This window comes from Scomber japonicus, chromosome 9 (assembly GCF_027409825.1).
Source record: "Scomber japonicus isolate fScoJap1 chromosome 9, fScoJap1.pri, whole genome shotgun sequence".
Taxonomy (NCBI): domain Eukaryota; kingdom Metazoa; phylum Chordata; class Actinopteri; order Scombriformes; family Scombridae; genus Scomber; species Scomber japonicus.
In genome coordinates this window covers 9,392,645-9,407,581 of record NC_070586.1, presented here as the reverse complement: position 1 = coordinate 9,407,581, position 14,937 = coordinate 9,392,645, and the positions used below count along the sequence as shown (strand labels likewise).

Here is a 14,937-nt window from a genome sequence, read left to right as displayed (position 1 = left end):
TATGGACATTGGTTCTAAAACTAAAGACAGCTGAGGACAGGTGTGGTGTCTTTAGTCTGACAATGGTGCTTTGGCAGCAAAAAGACACATTGATGGGGAATTTTGAAAATGTCTTTATATATATATATTTTGAATACCACAAAATAAACTCCATTCACCCCAATTTTGTCAGGATAGTAGCAAAAAACGTAAAGGTCAATGTCTTAAAAAAACTATGTGCATGACTAAAAACAATGCTCAAATGAACTCCTTCTTCTACTGTATACATTTTGGATCATTTGGATAATCTGTAGTTTGATGGGAAAACTGAGAATAGTTACTGAGCCTTATGCATACATCATTAAACTCTTCACAAAATAGATTAAACTTTTTAACTACAGTACACAACGTAGGCCTCCTGGACAGTCCAACAACCCAATTATGAGCCATTATGAGCTTTACAGTGTCCGTAATTCACCTCACACCTCTCATCTTTCTCCAGTTTTTTTGGATGTGAATCTGCCCAGCTCATATCTCCATGTCTATCTTATCTCTATTGTTAAGTTATCAAACATGAAGCCAGTGTGAGAATGGTCAGCCCACGTCAGCCCACAGAGGAAACGTCTAAATGTATTTATAGGCTGAGTGGGTGTAGAAGCGTTTCAGCTCAGGAGATGTCCTTCCTGTCCCGTTGTCTTTTTCCTACTCTATCTGTCTCACAGGACGACTAACTGTATCACTCTGACCTAATTCTCCTCTCTCAGAGGCACGAAAGCATATGAACCAATGGGTGCTGTGAATTGTGGTAATCTAAGTATTCCACAATCATAATCAATGGAGTTTAGTGATTTAGTTTGAATCCACTAATCAAAATGGGAGTAGCAGAATTAATGGGAATTGAATGGTGAATAAGTCGATTCACAAGCATTACTAAATAAAAATTGAGCATTTTATCCCAGAAGAAGTACTGCAACATCACATCTAACCAACTATGAAGTACATACTTAAACACTTCAGTACAGCACTTTCCAATCACATTCATATACATCTTAATTCTACTACTCACACTTGTTTCCTGATCCACTCAACAAAACTGGACAAGGAAACGTTGTGAGATATACCGAAACTCTGGAACGAGCTGTTTCAGTGACTTCCTCTAAACTTCTTCTTAAAACATACTTTTATCGGACAGCTTTTTCAAGATTTTATTTGATTTTATTGACTGCCTGGACTACTAATTTTCACAGATTTTTATAAATCTTACTGACTGCCCTTTTGCTGGTGACGCTGCCATTTGTTTTATCGGCTGCTCTGATCGCTTTAGTCTTATAGATTTTATAGAATTTGTTTGTTTTTTTTAAGATTTTTTCAGCACAGACGCCTTTATTTAACTGTAGAGAGAGGGGATGACATGTAGCAAAGGACCTCCGGCCGGGATTCGAACCAGGGTCAGCTGCGTATGTGGCATGCGCTCTAACCACTGGACTACCTGCGCGCCCTGATTTCATAGAATTTGTTGATTTTTATGTATTTTAATGTAATTGTTTGTGCTTTGTATGACCTGCCAGTTTTAATTTGATGCTCTGTGGCGACGCACTTTGTAACAAGAGTTCATAAAAGTGCTCCATAAATACAGATAATCATTATTATATAACATTATTTTATAGAGCTACAGTCATCTGTTGCACTGTCGTAAAGCAGGCGAAGCTCTCTGCAGGCGGTTGGTGTTGTAGTATTCTTGCAGAAACCAACGTTCACATATAAAAAAGACAGATAAGAGATAAGTGTGAACTGTGAACTATACAGAGGGCAAAAGGAGAAGTGAAGATGCCACAAATTCAGAATGGAAATTCAAAGATAAACACTGTGAGCTAAGAAAAAAAAAACCTCACACTGATATCTCCTCTAGGTGTGACAGATAACGGCCTGGTGTATTGTAAAGTAGTGGAAATGGACTGGAAAAGACTGGGAGAGCACAGGTGAGTGTTTGGGTGTGTACTTTCCATTATAAATTAATCATTAATTCTATCTTTCTCACCTTGCTCTCCTTTTCTCTGTTATTCATTATACCCGAAATAATTCTGAGCCTAAGCATTGTCCTCACTGACACCCTCCTCTTGCTACAGAAGCTCCACACTCACTGTCCATTAAAGGAGAAGTTTATTCACTTTTACGACAGACTCAACAAACTGCAGAGCGGAGCAGAGATTTTTTACGCAAGTAAGCTGAATATAGTTTTACAGACTTGGCTGTAGCAGGTTCAGAGCAGCTGGGGCAGGCTGAGTGATGACAGCAAAGTCTGAACAATGTACTTTAGACAATGTTATCTCAGATCTGAGCCAGCAACTGCAGTCTGCTCGCTCTGACTGGTTTCTCCAGCTCTGCAGGCGGTGAAGCTAGATCAAGGCTGCAAAGGTGAAGGTTGGCCTCTTAATGCCAGCCTTAAGATTCTGTCATCGTGTTGTGATTCTTGGCTTGAGACACACTTTTAAAGCTCATTCATTAATATGACTCTAAAAGTGTACAAGGGCACTTTTGGTTAATTTTGGACAGAGCTGTTCCCCTGTTTATAGTCTTTGTGCTAAGCTAACCTAACTAGCTGCCGAGCTTCATATTTAACATACAGATATGAGCGGTATCGATCTTATCTGTGTTCTCTCTGTGAAGCTGAACATAGTTGAGCACATGTTTGACCTACAGGAGAACTTTAAATGCTACTTTCCTGATTCACAGGGATCTAAAACCTTCAGTGGGTGAAGTATCCCTCACAAGCTGTGCCATCACTGGAGCTGTGTGTAAGTCAGACAGAGTTAGTGCTGCTGGTCACACTGCAGGTCAAGACTGGCAGTAAGATGCTGTTTGATACAATCATCCTCCCACAGGTTTGGATTGCTCATTTCTAGCAGGTAGAGTTCTCCTGCTTGGCTCAGAAATCTGTAAATGTGTTGATTCAGTTTGGCACCACATACTTATGTGAACCTGAGTTTTCTACTCTAGCATACCTGAAAAACAAATATAGAAAAAAAACCTAAATGCTCAGCATAACTTCAGGATAGCACTTTCAAAAACCAAGTCAGCTGGTTGAAAACGTGTTGCATACATCTCTTTAGATTTCACTGTTCCATAGGAGAAATATTATACAGATTAAAATGAAAAAGATTTTTGCTCAATGTTGAGATTTAAGGTTGAGGGACAGACAGAAGGGGTAAGAAATGGAGAGCTGAGAAAGGAGTGAGAAATAGAAATGAGAGTAGAACATGTTTGTTTGTTCAATTAAAAGTGTGAACATTTGATTACTGCTGTCATGTACTTTTACATGAATATATTTTATATATTAATTCATTTTAAATGAATGGTTTCTTGTGTTCTTTATCAGTAGTTTATAAATGTAGATGTTACAGCATCTCCTGACGCATTTTTGTAAGTTTGGGTTCTGGGTAAGACACCAAATTTCTCTTTTGGGGCTCAAGCTGTAAAAGTTTGGGTGTACCACTCCTTTAATCTTATCTGAAACTGACTGAACCAACAACCCACTCACTAAGCTGTAATTAAACATTGCTAAAAACTGAATATTACAATAAAACATAATTTTCTGAAAAAGTATTTTCATTAATAACATCTAGTTTAAAACCTTGCTTATTTTTGTCAAAACTTGCGGCCATTCAAGAGCTGGCAAACAATATCATGATCTCCACAGCTTATCGATTTATCTGGTACATATCTAATAGGACTAAGTTGACTCTCATAGACTTAAATCTTGACGGAAATAGACTCACTATTATAACTTGGTCACAATATAACTATATACTTTATAAGTTCTTCAAAACATTTAATTATCTGTTTCGTGTCTATAGGGATGAGTTTTAAATTTACAGCAAGGCTATAGTAACATTAGCTTCACCACCTACAGAGTAAAATGCCCTGCACAGAGTCTGACTGACAGGTGCAGTACAGAGACAAATCTCAGGATAACAAATAATTGATTTCCACTTTAATACCATCGAGCTGACTCACCTGGTCTTTTTCCGGTTTGTCTGAAATGTCGTTCATGCTGCTGGACGTCAGGTTCCGGTGAGTGGTGGTGGGACTATCTGTTAAAAAAATCTTCAACAGTTAAACCAGCTTCACCTTCACCAGGATATGAGAACTGAACGAAGGAAAACAAAAAAGAGGACGTAGTGACCCAAGAAAAGACAGTGGCCCAGACAACCCTCCCCCACACAACGCCCAAACGATAAAAGAAGACAACAACGATCTTCATGCAAACTGTAAAAAAACAGGAAGAAATTTAGCTTTAACAATAACAATAACCTTCACCTGTTTGTTCACTCCCCAAACAACGCCAAAACGAAAAACAAGACAACAACGATCTTCATGCAAACCGTAAAAAACAGAAAGAAATGTAGTTTTAACCCTAACCTTCACCTGTTAGTAAAGGCTGGCTCATTTTCAAGCTACATTTGAAGGTTGCCTGATAAGAATATTAATACAGGATTTCACTCAGATGCTAAAGTTGCTAACTGAGTGACCGAATGGGACGATACTCAGATCTATAAAGAAAATGAGCGATTGGATATTGCAGCAGATACTAAATTTGCTAATCATCTAAATGGTAAATGCTGTATAACCGGGTACCACTCTTACTACAATACTGACTTTTTGGATTCCAATTAAATTTAATTTACAGTATCATAACTTGTTCAGCTTGTGGTGGAGATTAACTGGGAATGCCAAAAACAAAGTGTAATAGTATCCATCCTTATTCTCTGGAAATAATTAAATAATTCTTTAACGTCTCCATTTCACATCAAACTCTTCCACTAAGTGCCTCCTTGTCTCCTTTGAGGCCGGTGAACAGCAGAGACTCTGATTGATGCTCTGCTGACTTTTGGTTTCAACTCGTCAAACTCCAGCGTCACAGCTCTGACAGAAGACACGTGACCTCGCTGCAGTCCTGAAGATGTAAAGAGATACGAGACGATATCCGGAGAGATGCACATCTGATGCCACTGTACCCTTTCATATGGATTGTCACTTCTGCCCCCCTAAGCATGGAGGGTAATACTATGGTTGACAGTATGATGCAGCCAGTATAAATAAATATGGTGAAAAAATGATTGATAAAAAAATATATATTGCGCTCACAGGTTGCACTACTTGAGGATTGAATAAAATAACTATGATTTATTTAAAGGGTCTTATCCATCCATTTACAGCTGTAAAGTGATGTAAATAATCCACTAAAGTAAATTTAAAAAGTCTAACTGTAACAGCTACACTATGAGAAAAGGAAGTTATTCAGCATCACTACTCTATAAAGCATATCAAATTATTATTCTACTGTTTTATACCACATTCAAACTGCAGCTCATCATTTCTCAGTTCTGATTGTTTCCACAAATATTTGATGTTTTCTTCTCCGAGTCATTTTTCAATTCACCTGCAGACAGTGAGATACTCAGGCCTCATCATCCAACTAATGGCAAACATAAGACTTTGGTGTCTACACAGATTGATTGAGCTAATGCTCAATGTTATATTGAAGTCAATGAGATAATTAGAAAGAAAGCCAAATACACCAGAAACTTGGGTATGGTATGGTCAATACTCAAAGTTATTGTTTCTGTACTCATGGAGGAAAATGTAGACTCAGAACTGATGTCGGTGGTCTGCAGCGTGAACTGGTTCCAGTCAAACTTACTAAGCCAGTCCATGCTGGTACTCCTTTGGGTCTGCAAGTCCTCCATTGAGATGCGAGCCGACAGGCAAGTTACAGAGTTCTCAAGAGGACTACGGGCTTTTAGTAGCAGCAGCAGGTTATAAAACCCCGAAATCCAGGGCAGCAAGAAAAGAAGAGGGAAAAAAAAGAGATGGAAGGGAGAGATGACACAAAAGAGTTGATAGACAAGCCCACTTCACCAAAGCAAGAGTTTATGTTAGCAGGATAATTAGATGTTAAAAGGTTTGCACATGATTATTCTGTATGCAGGGAATAAGAGTGAGGCATGAAAAGTAGTGTCATTAAATCAGGCCATGGGTCATTGGAAAGAGATGAGTTATAAAGTATTTTAATAAATCCTATGATGTACTTTATCCTTGCAAAGTTGTAATCAATTAATGATTATCAGTGACGCTCTTTATTGCTGTACTGTACTGTGATCTCGATAAGAAGCTTTTATGTGGTGAGTTTCCATCTGACCGCTACAAACCGAGCGGGATGGTGAACAGACGGAGCTTTTCTTTTGATACTCCTGAACCTGTTTTATTAATATGATAGCAGGTAATAAATAGCTTTTATCTTTCCAAAGACCCATGACTGGCAACAGATCAATTACATTGTCAAAACAGTGAAACATCTAGTTACTCAATCAAAGCACTCATACATTTGTTATTAAAGTCTATTAGATATGAGTGTGCTGAAGGGCTGTCACTTTTTCTCATGGGTGTGAAATGCTGTTTGCTGCTAGATTTGATCAGCTTTTGAGAAAACTCAATGATCTAATAGATAAATGGTTATCAGCAGCTACAATCGCATTAAAATGCATATCATAAGCCAATTTCTGTCTGTATTTTCCTTTTTTTTTGCATGAATGTGAAATAAGTTATTTTTAATTTGAGATGAAATAAAGTGACAGCCCGTCCTGTGTGCTGAAAAGAAGAGTTAAAGTGTGCTGTAAATTAAAAATTAAAGCTGAATAAAACAAATAAATCACATAAAAAAAAACAAATAATGAACTTTTTGATTATGATTTTTTACTGCTTTAAATGATACACACTGGGGGTGTTTTATGATTTAGCCTTTAGCCTTGGACTTTTATCACCAGTGTCATAAATTTCATATCTTCAGTGTTGAAAGTCAATTTGAAAGTAGCTCCACCTGCTTTTACAGGTGCTAACGGACGTTTACTTTTCCTGCTCAGTGGAATTTGATGCACCTCTGAATGCAGTTAGTAGACTATAGTTAGTACATTAATAGTGTCATGAAAGTGATAACACCGGTGGTTTATGATTAATTAGCAAAAGACATCTATGAACTAAGAGCTCACTAGTTGAAAAGCTTTAGTGAGCAGCAGTGAAGTGAGTTTCTTCTTGATATTAACACTTAAAATTATTGCAGTAGGGCCAAATGTTCTGATAAAGTACAAATATAAAATAAAAAGCATAAGCTGGTACTGATTCTGAACATTTCTGCTGCCACATTAGTGGGTTCATGCAGAGGAGGGCAGCAGTGTGCCCCTTATCACCCTGTGGTGTTTCATACTGCCCCACAAATTAAAGTGACCCAAATAAAAAGAAGTAAATTCAACCCAGTAACGCAGGTGTGAACAAATGAATGTATTATGAAGCTAAATAGCTGTTTTTTTGTTGTTGTTTTTTTTTAAATCATTAAAAAAAACAAAAGAAGACTGCACCAAACTGGCATCAGTATTACCGTTCTCCTGGTTGGAAAACAGCCTACTTGCACTGGAGACCGTCTTGCCGATGTCAGCAAGGGAACGCAGGTTGGACTTCTTGGTTTGGTGACGATGTTTCCGTAGCAACGTGTACATCACCTTGTCCTTCAGTTCCGCCTTCAGCTGGCCGCACTCTATCTGGTTGTCGGTGATCATCTCTGAAGATGCGGTGAGGAGAGAGAAAGAGAGAGAGGAAGAAGAGGAAGAAGAGGAGGAAAACATGAGTTGAGACTTTAAGACATGATAAACTGTATTATTATATCTAAGCACCAATTATTTATTTTCATTACGCTCTAACTAAATGATTTCTACATTTATCTAACATCCAACATAAACCGTTTACTCATTTAGCAGAACTGTTATTAATGACTTTTCTTTAAATTAGTTAATTTCTTTACCACTTCACTACATTTTGACATGAATGTATCAAGCATTAAGAGACCAGTGTTTTCTATAAAGCTCTACGTAGCAACAATAAAAAAACAAATTGATGAACTGAAAAGCAAACTGTTGTGTTGTGTGAACATGAAGAAGTTGCCCAAAGGTAAATTCTGCTGCACTTTCAAATGGAGTTGTCATTTTGTGTCTATTTTTTCCCCTCCGCAAAGCCTTTTCCCCAACAGTCTTAATATAGTAACAGCATCACTTAAAGCAAACAGCTAAGTCATCACAAAAAAAAAAAGTCTCTCCATACTCGTGAGGAGACAATTAGTGCCTCCCAGTCTGTAACGCTCCTGTATGAGAGTCTTTGTGGCATCATGAAATGGCTCAATCACAAGGTCTAGCCTATTTTTAAAAAGAAGGTCAGAAGCCTGAATGCTGACAGATAGCAGCCTCGGGGAGTTTCTCCTCTTGTGGAGAGGTAGTGCTGTTAATGGCCCATCAGTCAAGTCGGCTGGCCTCAAATCAAGAGGCCCAGCTCCGCTCGGCCTGTACAGTCCGTGCAGCACAGTCAATTACTTCACATTAATCACTCCTAGTGGTAACTCTTCCTCCTGCTCCCTCATGCAGACAAAAAACGTTGGGGTGGTGGCATGAGATGAGGAGGGCAGAGAGAGAGAGACATAATCATCTCAGAGCAACGGAGGAGGGTTGGCAGTCCTCAGATTAGGAAGTTTTTTATGTGGCCCTTCACGAACTACCATTTGAGTCCACTAGTGTTCTAATATGCGATGCATTAAGGTCTTGACCTGAGCTCTGGCCTTTTGTTACTCTTAAACGAAAAGATAGAGGGGAAGGAAGGAAGGAAAAACGTATTAGTCATATATGTGCGTGTGTGATGGGCATCAATTTCCAAAAAAAACCCCTCAAAAATCAACCTGGCAGATGTTGTTCTTGCTCCACAGATGAAGATATTGGGTCTGTTCGAAACCTCATCCTTTCCTACTACTCGTACTAACTCTGACGTCATTTGAAGTATGTTAGTGTGTTTCAACTGCATAGTATGTGATTTAGAGTATGTGAGAAGTTCCTGGATGGTTTACTAGATTCTCCAGAAATGCAGAGTATGCATCAAGAGCTGACTACTCACACTCACATTACCCAAGATGCAACGTGACTTCTGAAAAAAACCCAAAATACAAACATCACAGATCACCACCAAGGGTATGTTCGCTTCCTGTTTTCAAAATAAAAGCACCAATTATATCATTATGGTTTTCTTCATAATAAAAGGCAACGGGTGTTTTATTTAGTGAAAATGACCGGAAGTGCGTTACTCGCTACGGCTAACTCCGAATTCTCAGGAAAAAAACTTTAAACAGGTGTTGGACAAATTAGCGTCACATTGTGGATCTAAAGGGCTACTTTACTTTCTTCCTAAAAAGGTTAGAAATGTGGATAAAGTGGTATATTTACAGAGTTAGAGCTAAAATGAAATCAGCTTCAGCCTGATGATTTCGGCTCGGGTAGGAACCAAATGCATTGTGGGTTATCGTGTAGTTTACTACAGTGTAAACGGTCTGCTTACTATCTGGTCCTTTAGTGTGAAGTGTGTAGGATGGAAGTATGTAGTATGTAGTATGTAGTATAGAAGTATGTATTATGTAGTATGCGGTTTCAGGTATTACACAGCAATAATAACTGTGTGTGTGTGTGTGTGTGTGTGTGTGTGTGTGTGTGTGTGTGTGTGTGTGTGTGTGTGTGTGTGTGTGTGTGTGAGACAGGTGTGCCAGAGTCAGAGCAGAGTCACACCAGCTGCACCTCATCACCGTTATGAAGCTTTCTACAAATACCCAACTCTTGTCACTACCACTCTGCTTTAGTCAGTGTTACTACATTTCACCTGCATTTATCTAGTTTTCTTGTGTCTAACCCTGTTTCCTGTTTCCTGTCTCCTGCACTTTGGTCTTCCCTGACTTCAATCCCTTTGTCTTATCTTGTCTTGTCAACCTTGCCTCTGGGCCCTGGATCTTCGCTCCTCAGCTCCAGTTTCTCAGCTACCTGCCCCAGTCCTCGTTCCTAGTTATCAGCCCGAGCTTCTTCCTCAGACCTACATTCCCTTTCCCCAGCCTTTACAATATATACCTTTTTTTATTATTATCATATCTCTGTTCAGTGTCTGCATTTGGGTTCACCTGCTCCGTCCCAGGTAATAATAATGTTTAATAAAGAATAAGTAAATGGTCAAATCATAAAAATATTCCCTATTATTTATTTATTTTATTATGTATTTTGTGCTAATTCCTTTATTCTTACTATAATGTTTTTAATCAATAGTTATATTTTATAGTATAACTACAAAATGGTCATTGTCAAAACTTTAATTTCTTTTTCCCTACCATATAACTCATAACTTCAAGCATTAAAAGAATTATTAACCATTTATTATTATGTTTGGGCAACTCACAGTAGTATAACATAAGATATAGTGTATATATAAGCAATATAACAATGTATATGATATAATGAAAAAAGTGGACATTGCTGGTATAAAATGTTACCGGTTAAACATAATCTATCAAATCTACAACAGTTACTATGAGTATAATAATGGATAAAAGGTCAGAATTAGAGAATATTATTATATCATCAATTAAAACTGGTTAACTACCCCCTTTCCTTTTTTTAATTTTAATTTTTATTACTGTTATATTTAGGGTTAGGGTTATATTTCATCATTATTATTATTATTATTATTATTATTATTATTATCATTTTTTAATTTATTTATTTTATTTTTTTATTTAACTTTATTTTTATTTATTTAATTGCAATTGATCTTTATATATTTTTTGATTTATTTGTTTCTTTCTTTTTCTTGTCTTTTTCTTTCTCATGTATTGTTTATATGTATTCAGTATTATTAATATGCCCTTGATCGTTGTACAACGATAACTGCTCTCCTGTGGGTGGGATGGGATGATGGATAGTGAGAGGGATGAAAAGACTGAAAAAAATGGAAGTTCATCTCCTTGGCTTTGCACTGTTTTTATATTGTTGCCTGTGAAATTGCTTCTAATAAAGAGAGTTATAAAAAAAAAAATTCTATCGTTTGCTTTGAACTTCTATACTTCTGGTTGTTAAACAGTTCAAATCATGTTCATTACCTTCGTAGTTGTTTGACTAGAAGAGGCGACCAGAGTCAAACTTACCGACAACCTGAGGCAGAGTGGAAGCCTCCATGTCCAGCATGATGGTGCCTTTCTCTATGCATGTCCGCAGTTCAAACAGGCTGTGTAAGGACAGCGTGGCCACGTGAGGTTTACTCCAGCGTTCACCACCTTTCTCTACCTTCTCCTCAAACTTGATCCACCTGGAGAGATTAAAAAATAAAAAAAGGAGATGAGAGCTTGAGCTAATTTTCTATAACATCAGCTTTGGTAAGCAATTATATGGAAGTGTAATTCTCATTGAGACCTGAGAGGACGGACATCACCACAGGACAAACATCATATCAACATGCTAACAACTCAATCTACAAATACAATGATATTTTAATAACTGGACTTAATTCCTAAATCATAAAACACCTTTGATATGTGTGGAGTTGTGTCTCACAAGCAGGATAGATGTTTAAGTGATGTCAATGTGTGTACCTGTGCATTAGATTGGTAGAATTGAAGCTTGTGGTAGGTCTATACTTTGATAGAAAAATCAGTTTAGAAACTAGTATTTGTGATATTAATGACCAGAATGTATCACTTTTCTATGTTAAATAACACATTTAAGTGTTTTTACCATTATCACCATTTTATACCTTAATAAGGGCAACCCATCCTGGTGGAGATATAACTCATAAAATCCAAAATATATTAAAAATATGAGTGGAAATGTTTTACTTTAGGTGCAAATGACATAATTAGTAACATCAAATTATGTTTTCTTACATCTCATTTTCCAGTCCTGCCTGTTAAGGGTTAAATTCAATATTTAGAACAATTGTATACCATTAGCTTTACTTAATATAAAAGTTATAATGTAAGATCATGCCAAACTAGTTGATATGGTGCTTTATTGAGAATTTGGGGTTTTAAGCAACGTTGAATTATTTGGTACAAAGTTTTTATGGTTACACCATTTAGACATTTTGCCATAATCCTCTAATATATTCTCTCAAAAAGGATTAAAAGCAGACATTGTATGCTGGGTCCACAAAAAAAGAATGTTTGCAAGATATTCGTGCATATATTGACCCTTTGACTATTGACTATTGACCCTTATAAAGATTTGAGGCTTTGTAGCTTCCTCATAAATCTAAACAGCACCCACCACTATTTCACTGTACACACAAATCATGTTAGATAATCAGAAGTCTGAAAATAGGAAAAGAAGATATCTAAAAAAAAGATTATTATCATGTGGGTGGAGATTATGTGAATTTGGCACCAAGCTCTGGGAAAGTGGAAATAACAAACATCAATAAAGAATGAGTGACAACATGTCGAAAGTATTTATAAATTCAAAAGGCAAGTTGTTTTGAGTGATAAAACTAAAATTGCCTTTTTGTATTATTGCATAAATAGTAGCACATCAAAACTGTCTTTTTGTCACTATTGTAATGTTTCTCATTAAAGTCCAATTAAGTGATGTCTGCAAGGTGACAAAAGGTCACATTTTCAATTAGTGCTTCCAATCTGTATGAATTCAATACTTTATTCTTGTTTTTGATTAATAATTAAAATCCTTAATCAACACTTGACCTGTGATGCAGCTTCATCATTTTCATTTCCTTCATGCATTTTATTTTTCAAATAACCCCCCCCCCCCCCCCTCCCTTTTCTCTCTTTTCCTCAGAGTCAGTGAGGTGAGAAAACTGAACTGGTACTGAGCAGTTGTTTCTATACCGAGGGGTTTTATTTGGTCCGTTTGGCTGCCAGAATTGCGTTTGGCAGCCAGCCAGCACTAACCCAGCACTTGTGAGATCTTTTATTCATTTTGAATCCCGAGAGTGCTCTTGGTTAAACATTGCACCGAGGTCTTAATCTCTGCAGTTCTTTGCATGATAATAAGTTTGACATGTTACATTCAAGATTGATTTATTTCAACCTTTTGTGAGCAATACGAGTAAATAACAATTTCAGTTCAATTTTAGTTTATTTGGAGTAATCTGGACGCTCAGTGCTCTTTTGACCTTTTTAACCCTCTTGTATTCATTTCTGGTACTTGTACTGTTTTAATGTGGTAATTCATTTGTGGCCAAGTGTTGTAAGATATGTCAGACTGTAATTTTTTTTTCCTGGTGGGAAAACTGAGATCACCTTATTTATTAATAAAGTCCTTTCTTGAATTTTTTATTTTTATTTTTTTACTTCTGATCTGATTTGGCTGAGAAAATCATCCCATGTAGATAAAAATGTTGGTCCATTTGTGATGATTAAGTTGTTTTTTTTCCAGGGTGGTTGACATGACATGATCAGAAACATAATTCCCAAGTTCACAGTGTCAAATCCCATAATGCACTCTCATCTCATTTGCATTTGTGACTGACATGTATTTGATCTAATCCAGGTTAAGAGAAGGTTAATCAAGGCTCCCAGTGGCTTGATTCTGCAGGGCTGCCAGTCGTTGGGTCACATTTTGAAATATTACACATTTATACAATTAAAGCACCTTTGTATTAATCTTTAACCAATCAAATATCAACTTTCTTTGTGAATCTCTACAAACTATCAATACAAATTTCAAAGCTGAAGAAGACTGTAAAAAGTTTAATTAGAGCTAACTCGAGTTAAAGTAAAAGCACTTTTAAAGTATACTGGGAGACTCTGACAGCAGTGTTCTTCAGTCAAGTTCCTCTGCAAATCATTCAACCAACAGTGAACCAAAATGTAACTTCTATCTACAGTACAATTGGTCAGAGGTTAGGATAACAATTCAACTCATTTGGAGCCTCAAACAGCAGCCCAGGAATCCAGTTTCCCCCTGAGAGAGCTTCACTCATCCAACGCTAATGATGTATAAACAATCATCCCATCTCGTACCATCCCATCCCACTAGCGGGCCACACAGGAGAAACCTGTGAAAGGCTGCATGCTCACTTTTTGCACTGCACTGCTCCAAATGCAATGCACGCTGAAGTGGATGTCAGTCAAAAGTTTGTAAAATCATTGGAGGTAGTTTGGCTCTAGGAAGGCTCTTCAAACCCATCTTAAGTTTTAGAAACATTGACAAATAGCAGAGTTTTACCATACCTGCATTACCAGGTTCAATTTAACCATCCAAAGCCCTAAGAATGACATTGAGGTCCTTACCTGGCCGTTTCCTTCCACTCCATCTCCTGCCCATCCACCGACAGCAGCTCATCCAGCTCAGTGAAGAGTTGCGGGGGCGCCGGGCCGTCATCCTCCTCCCCAAGAATGAAACGGATCCTCTCGGCTGCTGGTGAGACTGTTGAGAGAGGAAAAATACTGCGGTTCATAGGCTGGCAATGCTGCCCGTTGGGCAAGGGTTTGGGCACCGACTTCCCCTCCTCAGCTGGACCTCTCCCGGTGACCTCAGGAGGAGGTGGAGGTGGTGGGATTTTGACTATGAACTCCTCTCCTCTCTCCTCCGTGTCCTCTTCCTTCTCCTCTTTCTCCTCTTGGTTATTGTTGTTGTTGGACATCTTTAAAAACTCAGTGACCCCCCTTTCACTCTCTCTGAATCAGCTGACCCAGGCTTTTGCTCCTCAGATAGCAATCGGTAAGCAACACAAGCTCACCAGTGCAGGAGTTCCCCAGTGCAGCAGCTAGACCCTCATTAAAGTCCTTCTACTCGGGTGAAGTGACAGCCACTCTCAGCTGCCTGCTCCAGCACTTGGTAAACCAGGTAGGAGGGGGCAAATGGGGTTTAGGGGGTCCCCTCAGTGACAGTGTCCCGACAGCTAGCCCCTTCTCTCTCTCTCTGCACCCCCCCTCCCCCACCCCCTTCCCCTTCCACTGTTCAAACAGGCCTTCCCCATTGGCCCTCCAGCCTTGGCAAGCTGCCCTGGAGCCCCTCATTAACAATTAGGAAATGGTTCACAAACTGGCCTATTCTTCACCGGAGGCTTGGCTTTCCTTCCTCTTGTCTTCTCATTTGAATA

The 14,937-nt window shown here is 38.1% G+C and overlaps 1 protein-coding gene across 6 annotated transcripts in view; it reads right to left on the bottom strand.

The window, feature by feature from the left end:
- Positions 1–14,937, bottom strand: part of slc4a4a (solute carrier family 4 member 4a) — a 66,951-nt gene that overhangs the window by 25,450 nt on the left and 26,564 nt on the right. For 2 of the 6 annotated variants that reach the window (XM_053325911.1, XM_053325912.1), the window contains exons 4-7: positions 14,126–14,261; positions 11,027–11,187; positions 7,412–7,591; positions 3,994–4,070 (exon numbers count right to left, since the gene is read on the bottom strand). In XM_053325911.1, the coding sequence (XP_053181886.1) occupies positions 3,994–4,070; positions 7,412–7,591; positions 11,027–11,187; positions 14,126–14,261 (554 nt within the window). Of the gene's footprint in view, positions 1–3,993; positions 4,071–5,680; positions 5,777–7,396; positions 7,592–11,026; positions 11,188–14,125; positions 14,262–14,937 lie in introns of all 6 variants that reach the window. The other 4 variants (XM_053325913.1, XM_053325914.1, XM_053325915.1 and 1 more) reach the window with 3 other exon arrangements.